The following is a 20,686-nucleotide window of genomic DNA, read 5'->3' on the forward strand; positions in this document are numbered from 1 at the left end:
AAAATGGATTGCTTTATTTTACAATCTTGATTCTTACTTTACTTTGCTACTAATTCTGTTTCCAGTATACTCTATCTCAGAACATTTTCTTGGCAGTGGATCTCAAACATCAAGCTATGAATAATTGCCCATAAAATGTTTGGAATAAAAAGGTCAGCTTTAGAAGAGAATTAAATATTTTTTAAAGTCATTTTATCTTTAAGATTTCATCAGGTTCACACTAAATTCACCTAAAATACTATCCCTTGTGCAATTTTATTTACTGCTATGCCTTTAAAAAGTGGAGAAGGGTCTAAGGCGCTATTGGCCTCTGCTTATACTGTCGGCATTGGACTTTTCCATTCTAGGCCAATTAAAACAACTATACACACAAATTAAGTAAAAATAAAAGCTATTAAATACACTTTAAAGCTATCCCATGGTTTTATATAGGTCTTGGGCCATAATTCCTCTGTTGCTGTAAAGAGACAATCTTATTTTAGCAAAGTATATTTTTAATTCAGCATCTGGATTCTGTATAGAAAAATTAACAAGAAAATATGTGAGATTCCTACAATGGAAGACTTTTCACGTATTGCAAGCAGCACAGCTCCATCCTATTTTGTAGTAATACCGATGTGGATGTAAAGGAAAGACATGAAGAGTATGAATAGACACCAGGTGATTTATACATTATCTTATTAAATCAAGACACAACTCAAAGAAAAAGAAATTATTACCCTGTTTTAATGATGAATAAAAGTTATTACATTAAAGAAGCAATTATTTGAAGTTATTAAAATCTGCAATTCAGTGGTTGCACTACAATTCAAACCCAGGTTTCCCAGACTAAAGCTCATGTTCTAGCTTCCAACACTGACCCTTGTGAGATTTGAAAATGAGAGGCAGAATGGGAGAAAGACCTTGCAAAGTATAAGCATTTAGAAAAACGTGTAGCTTGGATGGTAAAGGTGGAGGAGAGGTGATTGCTGTCAGAGATCTGGGATCCTCTTGGGCAGTGATGTTCATTAGGTGTCATAAAAATTCTTCTGTCAAAAGTGGTCAAGAGTTGCTGGTAGACAGTAGCACAGAAAGCTCAGTGATTTGATGACAATATGAAGATCATCAACCAAGCCTTGTGCCTGTTTGTCTATTTTAAATGCCGCTTTAGCTGCCCCATGATTATCTTGATTATGAATGACCAGAAATCTACCATCCTGATCATTTGCTATATCAAAAAGAAATGAGGTGTATACTCTAAAGAGCTGGGAATCTTGTAGTAGAAGATTGAAATATTCTGTATGTCTTTCATGCAATTTACTTGGCATACTTTATTTAAATGAAATTAATTAATAATTGATTATCAATACGTGAGAAACTGCTGCTAAAAGTTACACTGGCTTTCAAAACTGCAAAACCATCTATGCCATTAGAAATTATCTGAAAATAATTTTTGTATTTCTGGAAAACAATACACTAGGAAATAACAATAAGTTGTTGCAAATAGAAAACCGCCTTATTTTCTGTGTTACCTTCAGCAAAGTCATGTTTGAAAATCTGTGCATTTAACAGTGTAGCACACAGCCCATCAAAGTGGTTTCTCAAACTGAAAAGCTCAACTGCTCTGATTGGGGTCACTGCATGTAATTAGCTTGCTTGCTCCATAAATGAATGGCAGAATTATTTTATTCCAAATGGTATCTTAATTTTCACTGATTGAATTATATTTTATTTTGGTTTTTGAAGATTCATCCTCACTATGTAAAGAGACCACATCCTGCAGTTGTCACTAAGTTAACATCATAAGTACATTTAAAAGAATTATTGGCTGAGCATGGTGGCTCATGCCTGTAATCTCAACACTTTGAGAGGCTGAGAAGGAAGTATCGCTTGAGCCTCGGAGTTTGAGACCACCCTGGGCAACATAGCAAGACCCTCATCTCTACGAAAAATAGATTTAAAAATTTAGCTAGTCATGGTGTCACACACTGTAATCCCAGCTACTTGGAAGGCTGAAGCAGGAGGAATTGCAAGTTGCAATGAGCCATGTTGCACCACTGCACTCCAGCCTGGGTGACACAGGGAGACCCTGTCTCAAAAAAAAAAAAATTGTAACAACAAAATATTAATGATGCGTTTATGCAAGCAGCATGTTTGAAAAAGGTATCTCTGTTTTTCCATAAAATAGAATTGCACCCCAACTTTTCAGAAACTTTTTCCCGAGATTGCTGTACAAAGGAAATCTGTTCAGTTCTTTGAATTGTTGACTCTACATCAGGAATTGTAATGTGTACTCTAATGTGCTTTCTTTGATCTCTCATTTGACTGTTTATCAAAGCCGGTTACAGTTTGAATACACAAAACCCTTTAGCTTCAAAATTATGTAAAGTAATGAATAATAGAGCATTTTAAAAGATTTTTTCTTATTCCAGTTTGTCTTTATAATTGTGATATGGCGGTTAGGTTTGGTAAGAAGGTTTGGTTTCATGTTTTGTTCGCTTGATAAGAATCAGTCTTCTGCCAAATTGGATTAAAGTTTTTGTTTCAGCCAAACTTGCTCACGCAACTAAGCAAGAGCTGTTTTGGTGAACATCAAAAGAAATCATTACGAACAAGTGAAACTTACTTTATTCCACTCAACACAATTTAGGGCCTTATGCTTTTTGAAAAACTATGTGTTTTCTTTATTGAATATGACAGTGGAATATAATAAAGTATTAGTTGACTTACCCAGTTAAACATGATGTATGATAACACTTTAAGAATTTAGAGATCTGGAGGTCCAAAATTTTCCAAGGATATTTATTAAGTTTCTACTGATTATTGGAGGCGTCGTGCTAAATATTTTGTACATGTGAACAAATGAATCTGCCTAAAGTCACAGAGCTAATTTAAGTGGCAAAATCAGGCATCAAATACAGATCTCTGACATCTCGTTCTACTGTAGTGTGTTTTAAGTTTCATAAATCTTTTACTTTAATTTTCTAAAATAGTCTAGAAATTTTTTCTTCTAATTTGCCTTAATCTCTGTACTTTGCAAAGAAATAGCAAAGATATGTGAGGGCAATTGCAAAAATACCCTTCCTGGAAATAGTATGCATTGTAGTGCTTTTGTTATTTTGCCTAAACAAACCTGTATTCCTAGAATTGTTTCTGGAAGCAAATAATCTTTTATGCTAGGCAACTCAGAGGAGATATTTATAAAACAATATGTGCATGCTGGAGCCTTTTCCAAGTAAAAAACACAAAATGTTCATTCTGTTTTTTAATATAGTTAACAATTGACCTGTAAGTTTATCCAAACAATCTAAAGTACAAAAAAGGAAAGGAAAAAAGAAAAAAATTATCTGCTTCCACCTCAAATGATCCCTGTTAAATCCTGAAAATCCTGGCAAAGAGTGGCAACATGACGCCTGGTTATGACTTTGCAGAGAGCATGCAAACCTTTGAAGAACACTGTCTTGAGGTTGTAAAACATAAACTAGCCTAAGCTGTGCTGTTGTGTTGTAAGCAGTGATAGAGACACTGACGGTTCCCGAGTGCCGTGGGTTTTATTTCATGCACAGTCCCATTGTTTTTATAATCAATTTGCCCTGCTCCACTATGTCTTCTAAGTTCTCCAAATGGCTCCACGTGTGACCCAAAGAGGAATGATAATAAAAAGATGACTTCTTTCACTAATCCCAGGATTTATTTTTCACATTTTAATTTTTCTTTTTATCCTATGGCTCAGTAATTTTCTTTCTCTTTTCTTTTCTTTTTTTTTTTTTGAGATGGAGTCTTGTTCTGTCACCCAGGCTAGAGTGCAGTGGCATGATCTCAGCTCACTGCAGCCTCCCCCTCCCAGGTTCAAGCAATTCTCCTGCCTCAGTCTCCCAAGCAGCTGGGACTACAGGCACGCACTACCATGCCCAGCTAATTTTTTAAAAAATATTTTTAGTAGAGACAAGGTTTCACCATATTGGCCAGGCTGGTCTTGAACTCCTGACCTCATGATCCACCCACCTCAGCCTCCCAAAATGCTGAGATTACAGGTGTGAGCCACTATGCCCAGGCTGCTCAGTGATTTTCAAACTGTGGGCCACAAACCGTTAGTGAGACATAAAATCAATTTTGCACGTCCCAACTAATGTTTTAAAATCTAATAGAATAGACCAAAAATATCAGAGAGCATTGCACGAAATAAGAGTATCTTCAGAACTTCCATGTCAAACATATATTAATATGTATGGAGGTGTGGGAAATGGGTGGAGGTGAAGTACCACATAATTCCTAGAATGCTTACTTGTCAAAAAACAATTGAAGTCACCACCATATTTTAAGTGATGGAGTTCCTATGTTATTTCAAGCAATTCGAAATATTGATTTAATCTTCTCAAATTTGATTGTTGGGTTTGTATCAGACTATAATTCTTTATTTTTAAATAAAAGTGATAGCAAGTAAAGGGATATATTATCACATTCCCCTTTTCAGAACAGACCATGATCTGTTCGTCTGTTGTCTGGTATGAACTATTGAAATGAATTCAAAATTCTTAACATAACTGAGGAATGTCACATACCATTTCTGTTTCGGTTTTGTTGTTGCTGTTGTTGTTTTGACGTAGTGTTTACACCTTTGCTTGAGGGAATTATTTTCAATTAATCATTGGCATTTAAACACTGACACATCTGATATAAATATGAAATTAGTGTTTTCCTAGGTTAATGTGAGCAAGTTAAAGAAATTTTTTCAGAATCTGAAATTTTTGATTAGATAATATATCTTGTCTGTGTCAATACAAGATCAACTTAATTAAAATTAAGTAGAATCATTTAAATCATGTGTCTATGACAATCATAGATCTGAAATAAGCTTCTAGTTGGACTACAATAGAATTAATGATTAAAATAAGTTATGTTATTCAGGGCAGATGTTGCTTCAGATAGGGTAACAACTTATCACTTATCTCATGTACTTTTATTTTCTTGCACTTTCAGCCAAAATTGACCAAGAGGCAGAGGAAAACTCACTGACAGAGACTCATAAATGGTGAGAAATTACTTTACTTCCAACATGCTAAGTATATTTCATCTTAAAGGACCAATTATTAGTTCAATTTTAATTTTCAAGCATAAAACAAAAAGAAATCTAGTAAAATGGTGTGCTCTAAATCCACAATGAGGTTCTGAATTTTATTTTTGTTACTTTGGGTATGTAGTTCTGTTAAATACCAAATTATTGTACATAGCTTACCATCTTCTCTTTCACATGGGATTTAGAACTGCGGAAATACACGGAAGAAGGAAGATAGCAAGAACCTGTTTCAGAGTTTAGTTATTAAAAAAAACTATGTAATTTCCATATTCAAAAATGAAGTCTAGGTAGGAAGCCATGAGCTTCCCTTGGATGCACGTTCATTTCCAGAATGGAGGCTTGCAATTATGGGTAAATATAGAAAAGTATCTCAGAAATCTCCCTGCTTCTCTGCCTCAATTTTCTCTTCTCCCATCTCTCAATATTCATTAGGGTTCTCCAGAAAAAAAGAACAAACTGGTGAAACAGATATAAACACACACACACACAGAGGCATACCTCATTTTATTGGACTTCTCTTTGTTGTGCTTTGCAGATAATTGTATTTTTTTTTAATTGAAGGTTCATGGCAACTGTTTCTATCAAGTCTGTGGGTGCCATGTTTCCACTTACATTTTGGTAATTCTTGTAATATTTCAAACTTTTTATTTTTATTATCTGTTACTACAGGTGATCTGTGATTAATGATCTTTTATGTTGCTATTATATTACCAATATTCTGTTACTACAGGTGATCTGTGATCACTGATCTTTTATGTTGCTGTTGTAATTGTTCTGGGACACCATGACCTGACCCATATAAGATGGCAAACATAATATAAAAATATCGTATGTTCTAACTGCTCCATCAGCCAGCTGTTCCTTTGCCTCTCCTCTTTCCTCAGGTCTCCGTGTTCCCTGAGACACAACAATATTAGGTCAATTAATTACCCAAAAATGGCCTCTAAGTATTCAAGTGAAAGAGTCACACATCTCTCACTTTAAAACAAAAGCTAGAAATGACTCACCTTAATGAGGAAGGTATATCAAAAGCCAAGATAGGCACAAAGCTAGACCTCTAGTGCCAAACAGCCAAGTTATGAATGCAAAGAAGCAGCTCTTGAAGGAAATTGAAAGTCTATTTCAAGGAATGATAAGTCTGTTCAATGAATGATAAGAAAGCAAAACAGCATTCTTGCTGGTATGGGGAAAGTTTTAGTGGTCTAAATAGAAGATCAAACCATCCACAATATTCTGTTAACAAAATGCCAGGAGTTTGGTTTAGGACTGCTACTTGCCACACAGAAAGCCAGTCACTGAGATGACTATTGCCAGGGACAAAGGCTTTAATTGGGTTCTGCAGCCAAGGAGATGGGAGATCAGTCTCAAATCCACCTCCCTGACTGACTAAAATTAGGGATTTATATAGCAGGGAAGAAATGTAACCATGTGTGGGAGAACAGAAGTTAGGGAGAGGGAAGGAAGAGGAGGTGGTCAGCAGCAAGCAGCTGGTGGGTTAGGCAGTCATAATGGGTGAAGGGTCTGGTATCTCATTGTCCAGATGCAGTGATCTGGTGAGTTTCAGTTCCTTGATACTATCTTGGAAGCCTGATGGTTGGTTTCCTGAGAAAGAAACTCAAAAAAGGCACATGTAACTTTCTCAAGTTTCAAGACTAGGAGGGTCAGTTTCTATGTTTATTCAAATTAAATCATAAACATCAGTTCTATGGGACCATTGTGCCGATTTCAATTCCATTAAACCAAAGCCTAATCCAGAGCAAGACCCTAACTCTATTCAGTTCTGTGAAGGCTGAGATAGGAGAGGAAACTACAGAGGAAAAGTTTGAGGCCAGTGGAAGTGGGGTCATGAAGCTTAAGGTAAGAAACCTCTGTAACATAAAAGTGCAAAGCGAAGCAACAGGTGCTGATGGAGAAGCTACAACAAGTTATCCAGAAGATCTAGCTGAGATAATTGATGAAAGTAGCTAAACAACATATTTCTAATGTAGATGAAACATCTTCTGTTGGAAGAAGTTACCATCTAGGACTTTCATAGCTAGAGAGGAGAAGTCAATGCCTGACTTTAGAGCTTCAGAGAACAAAGCTGGATGTGGTCGCTCATGCCTGTAATCCCAGCACTTTGGGAGGCCAAGACAGGCAGATCACCTGAGGTCAGGAGCTTGCGACCAGTCTGGCCAACATGGTGAAACCCCGTCTTTACTAAAAATATAAAAATTAGATAGGCATGGTGGCGCAGGCCTGTAATCCCAGCTACTTGGAAGGCTGAGGCAGGAGAATCACTTGAACCCAGGAGGCAAAGGTTGCAGTGAGCCGAGATTATGCCACTGCACTCCAGTCTAGGTGACAGAGTGAGACTCACTCTCATTAATTAATTAATTAATGAACTAATTTTTTTAAAAAATCAAGCTTCAGAGAATAGGATGACTCTCTCGTTAGGGGATAATGCACCTGGTAACTTTCAGTTGAAGCCAGTGTGCATTCACCATTCTGAAAATACTAGGGCCCTTAGGAATTATGCCAAATCTCCTCTGCCTGTGCCGTATAAATGGAACAACAAAGCCTGCTCATCTGTTTATAGCATAGGGTACTGAATATTTTAAACCCACTGCTGAGACCCGTTGCTCAGAAAAAAAGAAAAATCCCCTTCAAAATATTACATCTCATGAACCATGCACTTGGTCACCCAAGAGCTCTGATGGAGATGTACAAAGAGAATCATGCTTCAATGCTTGCTAATGCAACATTCATTTTCTAGCTCATGGATAAGGAGTAATTTTGACTTTCAAGTCTTATTATTTAAGAAATACATTTGGTAAGGCTATAGCTGCCATAGGCAGTGATTGCTCTAACAGATTTAGGTAAGGTAAATTGAAACCTTCCCGAAAGGATTCACCATTCTATATTCCATCAATAACATTCATAATTCATGGAAGCAGGTCAAAATATCAACATTAACAGCAATTTGGAAGTTCGTTTTGATTCTCACAGATGATTTTGAGGATTCCAAGATATCAGTGGAGAAAGTAACTGCAAATGTGGTGGAAATAGAGAATTTGAGGTAGAGTCTAAAGATGTGACTGAATTGCTGCAATCTCATAGCAAAACTTGAACAGATGAGCAGTTGCTTCTTATGAATGAGCAAAGAAAGTAGTTTCTTGAGATGGAATCTACTCGTGGTAAGATGCTGTGAACATTGTTGAAATGACAACAAAGAATTTAGAATATTACATAAACTTAGTCGACAGAGTAGCAGCAGGGTTTGAGAGGATTTACTCCAATTTTGAAAGAAAGTAAAGTGCTATCAAATGGCATCATATACCACAGAAAAATCTTTTGTGAAAGAGTGAATTGATGTGGCAGATTTCATTATTGTCTTATTTCAAGAAATTGTCACAGCCACCCCAGCCTTCAGCAACCACCATTCCAGTCAGTCAATAGTCGTCAACATCAAAAAGTTATTGAGTCACACTGAAGACTTAGATAACCATCAGCATTTTTTAGTAACAAAGTATCTGCTGATAAAGTATGTATTTTGTTTTTTACACATAATTCTGTTGCATACTTAATAAACTATAGTATAATGTAAACGTAACTTTTATATGCACTGGAAAGCCAAAAACTTAGGGCAAGCTGACAATTCCGGTAGGAGTTGATCTTGCAATCTTTTTTTTCTTCTTTTTTTAAATTTCAACTTTTGTTTTAGATTAAGGGGTACACGTGCAGGTTTATTTCACGGGTATATTGCATGACACTGAGGTTTGGAATCTAAATGATCCCATTACGCAGGTATTGAGCATTGTACCCAATAGGTGGCTTTTGAGCCCGTGCTCCCCCTACTTTGTTTAGTAATCCTCAGTGTCCGTTGTTCCAATTTTTATGTCTATGTGTGATCAGTGTTTAGCTCCCACTTATGAGCGAGAACAGGCAGTATTTGGTTTTCTGTTCTTGCATTAATTCACTTATAATAATGGTCTCCAGTGACATCTGAGTTCCTTCAAAGAACATGATTTCATTCATTTTATAGTTTATGAATCATTATACATAATTCATATTCCATGATGTGTGTATGCCACATTTTCCTTAGCCAATCCACTGCTGACGGGCACCTGGGTCGATTCCATGTCTTTGCTATTGTGGATAGTGCTGTGATAAACATACAAGTGTGTGTGTGTGTATTTGACAGAATGAGTTATTTTCCTTTGAGTGTATACCCAGTAGTGGGATCGCTGAGTCGAATGCTATTAGAGTTCTGTTTTCAGTTCTTGGAGTGAGAAATATCCAAACTGCTTTCCACGGTGTACAAGCATTCCCTTTTCTGCACAGCCCCACCAACATCTGTTACGTTTTGACTTTAATAATTGCCATTCTCACTGGTATGAGATAGTATCTCATGGTGATTTTGATTTGCATTTCTCTGATGATTAGCAGTGTTGAACAGTTTTTCATGTTTGTTGGCCACCTGTATGTCTTCTTTTGAGAAGTGTCTGTGTATATCCTTTGCCTGTTGTTTTAACTGGATTGTTTTTGGCTTGTTGATTTGTTTAAGTTCCTTGTAATGTTGCAGTCTTGAGTCTGAAGCAGTCTAGAGACAGAATTCTTGCATATTCAGGAACCTGACTATTGAGGTCTTCAATTGATTGAAGGAGACCCAGCATGTTATAAAGGGGAATCTGCTTTTTTCAGTGCCTAGTGATTTAAGTGTTAACCACACGTAGGCCAGGCACAGAGGCTCATGCCTGTAATCCCAGCACTTTGGGAGGCTGAGACAGGCAGATCACCTGAGGTCAGGAGTTTGAGACCTGTCTGGTCAAGCAGCCTGACCAACATGTCAAAACCCCCTCTCTACTAAAAATACAAAGAAATTGCTTGGGTGTGGTGGTGAGGGCCTGTAATCCCAGCTATTCAGAAAGCTGAGGCACAAGAATCACTTGAAACCAGGAGGCAGAGGTTGCAGTGAGCCAAGGTCATGCCACTGCACTCCAGCCTGCGTAACAGAGACTCCATCTCAAAACAACAACAAAAGTTAACCACACCTAAAAACTGCTTTCACAATAACATTTAGACTGGTGTTTGACCCCAAAATGGGCACTATGACCTAGCCAAGTTGACACATAAAATTAACTATCACAATTTCTAAAGAAAACCTTGTCAGCCTTGAGGAAAAAAATTATTAAAGAAGTTGTGTGCCACTACTTTAGTAGGCAAGATCTTCTTTTTTTTTTTTGAGACAGAGTCTTGCTCTGTCACCCAGGCTGGAGGACAGTGGTGCCATCTCAGCTCACTGCAATCTCCACTTGCCAGGTTCCGGCAATTCTCATTCCTCAGACTCTAGAGTAGTTAGAATTACCCGCGTGTGCCACCACATCCAGCTATTTATTTTTTTATTTTTAGTAGAGATGGAGTTTTGCCGTGTTGGCCAGGCTGGTCTCAAACTTTTGGCCTCAGGTGGTCCGCCTGCCTCAGCCTCCCAAAGTGCTGGGATTACAGGCATGAACCAACGCACTGGCTGGCAACATCTTTTATTCTCTGAACAGATATCACATATTTAGTAGTTATTGGCTTGATATATAAAATATTGTCTTAGCAAACTGGTAAACAGAATTGGCCAGTTTAGATGAAAGGCAAAAGCGCAGATCAAAGGCCTGAAATTATAAAATCAGAAATTTCAGTGAGTTGCATGAAAAAATTACTGGCTAATGACAAAATTGTTAGTAAAAGAGCCATCTTTTATAATTAAACGATGCACTCCAAAATTCAAAAGTAAAAATAAGAATAATGAGTCACGTGGAACATTTGACGTTTCTTCCAAGAAATAAGTCCCTGTGCCATTTTCTCAGCAGTCCTGTGTAACTGGGGCAACAATCAGTAGTAATTCTATGCGGGAAAGCAGTGTAACTCTGATCCTCTGGCCTTCTGCGTCTGATCCTGCCTCTTACACAAGATAGCTCTGTGACCTTAGACCAGTCCCATCACCCCAGGAAAATAGTGTCTACTTTGTAGGTGAGAATTAAATGAACTGATCTCTGGCAGACGCTTAGTCCCAAGAGAGCCATAGATGTTAATCGCTATATTATTTTCACATTATTTTTGTAATCAGAAATTATAAAAAGTTTAGTGGTAGAATTAGAAACCAGAGTCAGATTTTAGACTCAGGCAGTGTATTTATTTGTTTTCATGTATCTCTCTGTCTCCATGGACCGCAGCACTGGGCAGCCTGGCATGATTATGGAACGTAGATTTTGGAATCAGATCTGTATTTTGGTGCTGGCTCCAAAGTGCCGACACGGTGCCTCCAAGGATTTATCTCAGCTTTTGAATCCATGACTTTGTCTGTGAAAAAACAAAAACAAAAACCAGAAACAATGTCCACATTATAAATGTGGTGATCAGTTCATGACTTAACTCATTAAGTAGGTTAAATGAGGTAGATATGTACGGAGAGCTTTTCAAAATTTCCTTCCCTTCCATCTACCAAAATACCTGAGCTTGGGAGACTTTTAGCATGAATTCTCTTCACAACAACCATTAAACTGGAGAAAACCATATAAAACAGTTATTTAACACGACTAGAAAATGTTCTACGGGAATGCAGCAAATGGGGACTCATCCATCCAAGAAAATCTACTAAATCACGGTAAGAACAGCGCGAGTCTAAGGCACTGGAATCACCACCTATTGTGTCCTGCTACGTCTTACGGAAGCTGCTACAGGAGCTCTAATCCAGACACTCTGGTCACAAAGATAGCGGCTTCCACTTGCCCAAGCTCCTACTCTGAGGCTGTGGCTTCTCAGTGGGTCAGCAGGCTGCTGGAAATGCTCATCCCACCACCTCCAGCTTCCTGCAGAAATTCTGTTCCAGACTAAAGATGCAGACAAGAAGGGGCTCCCTTTCTCAACTCTTCCTTACTTAAACGGTGGGCACTCCAGCTCAGGTGGGGCAGACCAAGAATACCGGGCCCCAGTGCTTCCACTCTAGCTGACTTTCAGGGCAGAGATTCTACATCAGGAGGGAGAATACATGAAGACTAGGGGCCCCCACCTCAGCTCCTGCTTACACAGCGGGCGTGTTGCTTTGGAAGAAGTGGACAACTGTCCTAATCCCAGCTTTAACCCTGTGTGGGTGCACAGAAATCCTGCCCAGAGGTCTACAGATCTGCTTGAGAAGGCTGATTTTGTTTGGAACAGAACATGAAGAATTTCATACCTAGGATCTTTGTCTGAAGCAATAGAGATCTAGATGGAGAGCAATTGAGAGGGCATTTGTAGCCCCATGATACGGCAGCAAAAGCAAAATGGCTGAGCAATCAGAAGTTTAACAGAGAGATCAAGGGAAGAAGATAGGCAAGAGGGATCCTTGTGGGATCACAGTCCCAGAGCTTGGAAGGCTGTACATAAGCTTACTAGGCTGTAACCACTAAAGAGCATCAGACCAGGAGGTCAGGCTGACTTGAAAACAATCCCCAAGCTGTGTAATGAACATATGCTACAAGCCTCCCTGGCACTAGGGAACTCAGCACAACCTCTGACCGCCACTGGCGAAACAATAAGATCTCTAATCCAGGAGCAGCTCACAGGAAGAAGCCAGGCTGAAAGATAAAATCACATGTATTCCTTCATACAGTCTGTCTAATATCCATAAAATAAACAGACCAGCATCAGCCGAGTTAACTGCTTCCAGTATCGTGCAGGCAGAAACATTTTTGCCTGGTGTACTGCAGGCTTCCACTCTGCTAGGCTGGCTGGCAGGCTGCCTCCCCTCAGGCTTTTGAGGGAATGGTGAACTTTGACCCAGATTCTAGAGACCCAGGTCTCCTTCTCAGCTTTGAGGCCTTGAAAATTTTATCTGACACCCCAGTCTCAACAGTGACTCACCATATGTACTCTCTCCCTATGTAGATTTCAGTTTTTTATGGAGCTCCTCTTTTGCTTGAATTGGCCAAAACTATCTATACTCTCCATCCTCCCCTACACCACACAGAAAAAAAGTTGAAACAAAATACATACACAGGGAGGGCACGGTGGTTCACACCTGTAATCCCAGCACTTTGAGAGGCCGAGGCAGGGAGATAGCCTGAGGTCAGGAGTTCGAGACCAGCCTGCTCAATGTGGTGAAACCTTGTCTCTTCTAAAAATATTTAAAAATTAGCCAGGATGGTAGCATGCGCCTGTAATACCAGTTACTCTGGTGGCTGAGGCAGGAGAATCACTTGAACCTGAGAGGCAGAGGTTGCAGTGAGCTGAGACGGCACCACTGCACTCCAGCCTGGGTGGCAGAGTGAGAGCCCATCTCAAAATGAATAAATAAATAAATAAATATGTACATACATACAAATGAAAAACATATATACAGATCCTCATTGTATTTTATCTCTAAATGTTTGAGTTGTCTTGGCAAGGCCTAGAGGGAGAGGAGAGCCAGGCATATGAATTTAGGCATACATTTTTCCTGTCTCCTATTCCTCCTTTTATTTTTATTATAGGTTATTCTTATCATGATCTATATATCATATTGTCACAAACCAGATAAAATTCATTTTGGAGGCAAGATTTAGAGGTACTCACAAAATTGTTCTTCATTTTCCAGCCTTCCATTTAGCCCTTTGACACAGAGACAACGTACACAGGGAAGTTACATTTCTGTGAACATACCAAAAGATGCCTAATCCAGGGAATTCGCTGGAGAGATTCTGCTTTTATCTGAGTGATGCTGTAACAGCTAAAGACAGTTTAGTTTTACTTTGCACCCATGGCAAGAGATCCACTGACAAATTGGTGAAAAATTTTTGTGCTTTGATTTTTAAAAATGACTGAGTTATTTAGAGATAATTGTGATAGCTAAGTTAGGCTATCAGATCCCTTGAGGATCAAAGGATCACATAATGACTGAACAGCTTTTTCTGTACCGAAAGAGAAGTTTCCCAAAACTTTTGAGGCGATTTAGCATTCCATATGCTCACCAAGGTTATCATGAGAGAATGCAGGGTTGCGTGGTAGACAGGACGCTGACATTTCCTCTTAGCCTAGCTCTGCCACTCCAGAATTGCAAGCAAGTAAACCACAGAAAGTTCCCCAAGTTCCCAGACCTCCACTTCATCATCTGTAAAAGGGAACATAATCTCACCCTTCTTTTCATCCTCCAGGGATGTAGGAATGGAGTATCTTGTTCTTTGCAAAGCTTCTTCAAGTGTGGCTCCTAAGAGGTCTTTCTTGAAGGCTTATCCATGTGAAAATATTTTGTAAACCTCACACACACACTTTATCAGCTTGCTTTGAAAGGAATTATACTCATTTGTCTTTACATTCTAGTACATTTTTCAAATGTCTTGACTCTTAGCCCATTTAAAATGGATAAGCTGAACTTTTATCAAGAAAATAATTAGAATTGTCTTCTATAAATAATACTAAAAACAAACAATGGTTAGTATGTTTTTAAATCAAGTCAGATCATTTTTCATGTTTGTTAGCATAATAGTTTTTAATGTGCTAATTCTGTTCATTCATTTTTGCTATTAATCTATAAAGTGGATTGATTATAGATTAATAGCAAAATTAATGGAACTTTGAGCTCCTTTTTCACATGAGCAAAACTGTATAGCTTTGGTAGATTAATAGCAAAATTAATGGAACTTTGAGCTCCTTTTTCACATGAGCAAAACTGTATAGCTTTGGAATAGTTTAACTGAACTCTTTAGTTGTCCTACAAAGTAAGGCAGCTGGGCAGATGAGTCTTGAACCATACCCAAAACCCAAATGCAGAGCAGATGAATATCTTCTCATCTTCAGATGATTTCATTGGGCAAGCCAAGCCATCATATTGTATTACAAGATGGATTTCAGCAGAATGTTGTTAAGATTGGCTTCATCCCCATTGTGTGTGTTTATTTCAGCTTCTGCTTCTATTTTATTTTTAATTAGCATACACGGCTTTCTTCAATTATGGAAAAGTGTCACCAGACCAAATGTGATTGTTTTTATTTCCTACAGAGTCACTGAATGTCTACGTCAGCTCGTAGGCAGAGAATGTAGAAATTTTTCATTTGTCTAATAAATGTCCATTTCTTTATATTTAAATTTTAAAAACTAATTAGACTGGGAGTTATAAAATCTGCTTTATTATTTAATAATCTATGGCTAACTTGAAATTTTTCTTCAGATTTTTTTCTTCTATTTCTTTAAATTCTATGGGTAAAAACTATATATTCAGGTGAATTTGGCTTTTGACATAGAAAAATCAAAGCTTTTAGAAACACAGTTTGTTCCAGCTATCAGTTGCTTTGATTTCACTAAATTTAATTCTGGCATCAGTAAAGCTGATAGAAATGACTGAAAGTAAGATTTGAATTCTATTGCAACTGTTAAGTTAGAAAGCTTACCCTTGTTAGTCAATGAAGGTGACATTCTGGATGAAGGAAATCAGGATGAGAAATGTGTACACCCTCTGTGAGCAAAGCCAAACAAAGTAATGTTTATGGTCCACTCCTATCATTTTAAAGCAACTTTTTCTAGAAGTTTGTGACTTTTCCTACAGATTAAAACATTTATTTTAAGATGTATGTATTTCTCTACAAGACATGAATGCTATTGAAATTTTTATATAAAACTTTAAAAACGGCGGGGTGCAGTGGTTCATGCCTGTAATCCTAGCACTTTGGGAGCCAAGAGAGGCAGATTACCTGAAGTCGGGAGTTTGAGACCAGCTTGAACAACATGGTGGAACTCCATCTCTACTAAAAATAAAAAATTAGCCTGGTGTGGTGGCAGGCGCCTGTAATCCCAGCTACTCAGGAGGTTGAGGCAAGAGAATCTCTCTAATCCAGGGAGCAGAGGTTACAGTGAGCCAAGATTGTGCCACATGTTTCAAACTAGAAGTCTTTTTCTTCCTCCAGCAGCTAAAGACATCTAGAAAGATTAGACAACTAATCTTCTGATGAGACCATAAGATGATAGTCAATTTGTTTAATAAGGAAGCAAATAGCACAAGTAAACTTAGAGAATTAGTAAGTAATTTGCTTTATTTGGGCATTATTATGTGATGTATAGTTTAAAAAGGTACTCAGTGTATCTCATAGATCTTTTAAAAAATGTTCTTAAAGAGAATACACTAGACTTCCTCTCCTCCCTCATTTCCCTTGAATAATACCAAAGCAATTGGAAATAACCAGTAATAAAAGACAAGAAATCATAATGGAAGAACACACATTTGTAAAAGAACTTTAAATCACACATTTAAAAAATAAATACGATTTCTGCATGTAATATTGTTTGAATGGTATTTTAGCAAAGCCAAGATTGCATAACAAATAAGTAGAAATGGAAAATTAATCTTTCATGCAAAATAAAGACAAAAAGGGGGAAAGAAAGCAAAAGGAATGTTGCTTCCACTGGTTTCGTATCGTATGTAACTATTCATTTGTCATGCGAGAGAAAATATTTAATCAGTTCTGAACTGATGCACACATACTTCATCATGTTTAGTGACTTTTAGAATGTCAGTTTGTAAAATGTTTATCCAAGGAATGGACTTCTGGCACATGGATAAAATGAAAAGTGAAATGTTTAGTTCATAATAGACATATTTTCCAGAATCTTTCTGAGTAACTATCCAGAGATGAATAGAAAGACTACAGGTCTGTGTTTATCTGGCTTATGCTGGCTGACCAGGCAGGCTCCAGCCTGGTATTAAAACTGAAGTGACATGGAATGTCTTCGCAAAAGCCCCAAACAATGACATCACTCCCTTAACAATATTGATAATGTAAAACAAAGTTAGAGTTTGTTATTTCCCAATTTGGATTTCTTAGTTAACTACTTCTAATCCTGCCAGAAGATTTACTGTCTGGAGGCCCAAAAGAGCAAGGCTTCCTAGGTGGAAAGCTGTTATTTCACACCTTTTACTTTCGGACCATGTGTTAAGTTTTAGATGTAGCACTTTTCTTTGTACAAATGGATTTTCTTCTGTGGTTACGTTATCCAACTTTTCATAAAATCCATTGACTTTCAACAGTAGGGGAATCCTTGACACCCTTTGCAGATTTTCTGGCCTTGGAAAGTTATAAAAAATCTGAGGTGGAGATTGCTCATGAAATTTGTTAGTGTTGGTGCATTTCAAATAGAAGGATTTCAGGGTTTTCTGGTTATGAGTATTTTAATATGTTTCCTTCCAGTCTTGGTTGATAATTGTAAGAGAAACATCAAAGAATTTCTGCCATTTGGAAGAGTTATATTGTAAAAATGGAAGCTTTCCTGTTGTATAAACTTGAGATCTTTCCCACCCCAATATTTAAAAATATTTGTTGGCCTAGAACAGACTAAACTGTCTCCAGAAGCTATGTTTTCCAAGTTAATAAAGGTTAGAGCTCTTAAACTTTTGTGTCCTAAAACCTAAAAGAAGAGTAATGAAATCACTGGGTGTTTGCTCAGGATTCTAATCACTGTGCTCTTGAAATGCAAGTCATGCAAGGGGTGGAGAGGATGAAGATATTACAAGAAAGAAAGGATATACTATTTTGTCCACTGTTTTGTATTTTTAAAAAATAGAAAGTAGAAAGGATAAGGGTTAATAAATTAGGTTATCAAGTGGATTTAGGCCAGGTGCGGTGGCTCATGCCTATAATCCCAGCCCTTTGGGAGGCTGAGGAGGGTGGATCTCCTGAGGTCAGGAGTTCAAAACCAGCATGGCTAACATGGAGAAACCCTGTCTCTCCTAAAAATACAAAATTGTCAGGGGCACAGTGGCATGCTCCTATAGTCCCAGCTACTCAGGAGGCTGAGGCAGGAGAATAGCGTGAACCCAGGAGGCAGAGGTTGCAGTGAGCTGATATTGTGCCACTGCACTCCAGCCTGGTGACAGAGCAAGACTCCATCTCAAAAACAAAATTGTATTTAATTGTAGTATCATGCTCCAAATCCATTAGGATTGTCCATCTTGACAAAATACGCTTCAAGCACAGCAGAGATTCCAGAAGAACTCAATAGTTAAATAAATTAGTCTACGATTATTGTCAAAGAAAGAAAAAGATTTTTTTCTAAAGAGAATGAAAACATGAGAAAAGGGAATAGTTATTGATCTATAGCTATATTTTATGAGGCGAATTGGAAATCAGCTTTGAAAGATTGTCATTAGAAGAGCTCATTTGCCTACAAGTTACAAAGGACCACAGTAAATTAAATTACACCCTGAGAGGCATTTCTCGGGGGCCTCCAGGATCCCCTGCAAGGAAGTCAGGGGAAGGGGCAGATGCAAGTGCAGGGTCTCCCCCATGGCGGGGTCTAGTGCCATGGTTAAGACCCAGCTCTGAGTAACAATGCTGGCATTCAAATCCCGGTTATAGCCCCTGTTATTTTCTTTTTAAGATTTCTGACTTTGGGAACGTTATTGAAACCTCTGTATCTTCATTTTCTTGTTTCTAAAATGAAGGCAATAGAACAGTGCCAGGCTCAGAGCAAGCACTTTATAATTACTTGCTATCATTGTTACTCGATGTTTATTGTAGGGATCTTCTACTCATGACTCTAGTTTGAATTTTCTCCATGGGTATTAATGCAGATTCTCAAAAGGATGAATCTGGTTGGTTCCTAGATAGATAAAAGAAGCTCATGGAGGATACCAGCTACCCCAGCCTGGGCTATCGTTGAGGCAAGTTTTCTAAGATCACCGTAAAGAAGAAAAATGGCACATTAACGTTTTAGGGAGATGAGAAGGGCTAGTGGAACAATAAAGCTTACAGATATAACTATCTTGAAAAGAGATAATTTGGTGTATATGAAGTGAACTTTTTTTTTTGAGATGGAGTCTCATTGTGTTGCCAAGCTGGAGTCCAGTGGTACAATCTCGACTCACTGCAACCTCCACCACCCGGGTTCAAGCTATTCTCCTGCCTCAGCCTCCTGAGTAGCTGAGATTACAGTCGCTTGCCACTATGCCCAGCTAGTTTTTGTATGTTTAGTAGAGACAGGGTTTCACCATGTTGGCCAGGATTCTAATCACTGTGGTCTCAATCTTCTGACCTCATGGTCTACCCGCCTCAGCCTCCCAAAGTATGGAGTGAACTTTTTAAAGTTGAATTCTGTTCATTGTGAGGATGTTACATCACGAAATGTTCATCAACTCATTTTTTGTTGCCTACTATGGCATGCATCAGATGTGGATAAACTTTAAAAGAAGCGTTAAGAAACGTTTTGACTGATTTCCTTACCATTTGTCTTGAAAGACAATGTAGTTATAGGCTTGGAATTGTAGAAATTACAGCTACATCTTTCTTGCAAAGTTGTAATCAGGATTGGAGAAGGGAAATAACTGATTCCAGCCTCATTGAAGTCATACATCTGCAGAGTGTCAAGGAGGGAGGAAGCAAGATCTATAGTAGACTAATTAATTCTTCCTTCATTTGTTGTGAGAATTTAATATGACTAATTAATTAATGTGACTAATTAGAATTTAATCAACTAATTAATTCTTCATTTGTTGTGAGACTTTAATGTGACATTTTACTTAACACCATAACTAACCATGCAGTAAGCATACAATTAATGTAGATTTTTTTTCCCTTTTATCTACTTTTTTTCTACCTTTTGCATTTTTCTACTTTTCAAACAGCTGTTTATTTCAAAGGTCCAAGGTTTTCCACAGCTCCTCTCCTGCCTGCTCCTCCTCCAAACATTAGCCCATCTGGGTGAGATCAAGGTCATACTCCCACTCCTGGTCACAGAGTCTCTAAAGGAGAAACATTAGCATATTTGCAATGAAAATATGTTTTAATCCCTCTGATAATACTGTGGCATGGAAATTTGCATCTATACTGATTTTTGAAACAGAAAGGTTATTACTGGCACATGAAACCCTAGATTAGCATGAAAAATGTAGATTTTGCATGCTACTTCCAGAAAATTGCCAAACGCTATGGTATACTATTTAACCCACTAAAACAGCTCCCAAAGGTGACTAGGGGTTATTTTTAAATGTTATGAAAATGTATTCTTACAAAATAATTTACAAAATCTTTTTTTGTTGTTTTTGTTTGTAGTGTTGACATTGTTAGCAATGAATCATGAGTTTTTCTGGGAAAAATTCATGGATTGATCAAAATTCTCTGATTTGAGGATATTGCACTTAAAGAGAATAGGAATATTTGAAATAGTTTTCAAAATTGAAAAGTATTTCAAAATTGAAAACTATTTGGTCTAGGAAGTATTTGAGAAACTAGGCCAAAGATTCTTGATTTACTCTAAGTCTTAAGTATGTTAAGATAATTAAAGAAATAGAGGGGCATCTTCATGCTAGACAACAGAATACAGAAACTCAGTCATTGAGTTTTTCTAAGTCTTAAGTAGATTCTGAAGTCCAAGACTCTACCAAAAAGAGAACATAGAATGAAAAAGGCAATTAAGAACAAAGGGATTAGAAAATAATTTCAATAAATAGGAAAAAAGGGAGAAATTAGAAAGAGGACGTAATAAAGACATTGTGATAGCTACTTCTTCCCCTTGTTTTATTCTAGAGTTTTGTAACTCTATATACAGTAAAGTCTCATATCCCATGGTTTCTTATATGAACTGAAATTTAGACTTTACTATTTTAAAGTTGATTTTTATTTCAACCATTCAATGATAGTTGAAAGTATATTGGTAACA

General features: G+C 37.6%; 1 protein-coding gene across 1 annotated transcript in view; it reads left to right on the plus strand.

Annotated features, from left to right (window-relative positions):
• FMN2 (formin 2) overlaps positions 1-20,686 on the plus strand; it is a 380,362-nt gene that overhangs the window by 293,621 nt on the left and 66,055 nt on the right. The window contains 1 exon segment of the mRNA XM_021666911.2: positions 4,960-5,011. Coding sequence (XP_021522586.2) covers positions 4,960-5,011 — 52 coding nt within the window.

The sequence above is a fragment of the Aotus nancymaae genome, unplaced genomic scaffold, assembly GCF_030222135.1.
Source record: "Aotus nancymaae isolate 86718 unplaced genomic scaffold, 86718_ANA_hifiasm-v0.15.2.pri h1tg000032l_0, whole genome shotgun sequence".
Classification (NCBI taxonomy): Eukaryota; Metazoa; Chordata; class Mammalia; order Primates; family Aotidae; genus Aotus; species Aotus nancymaae.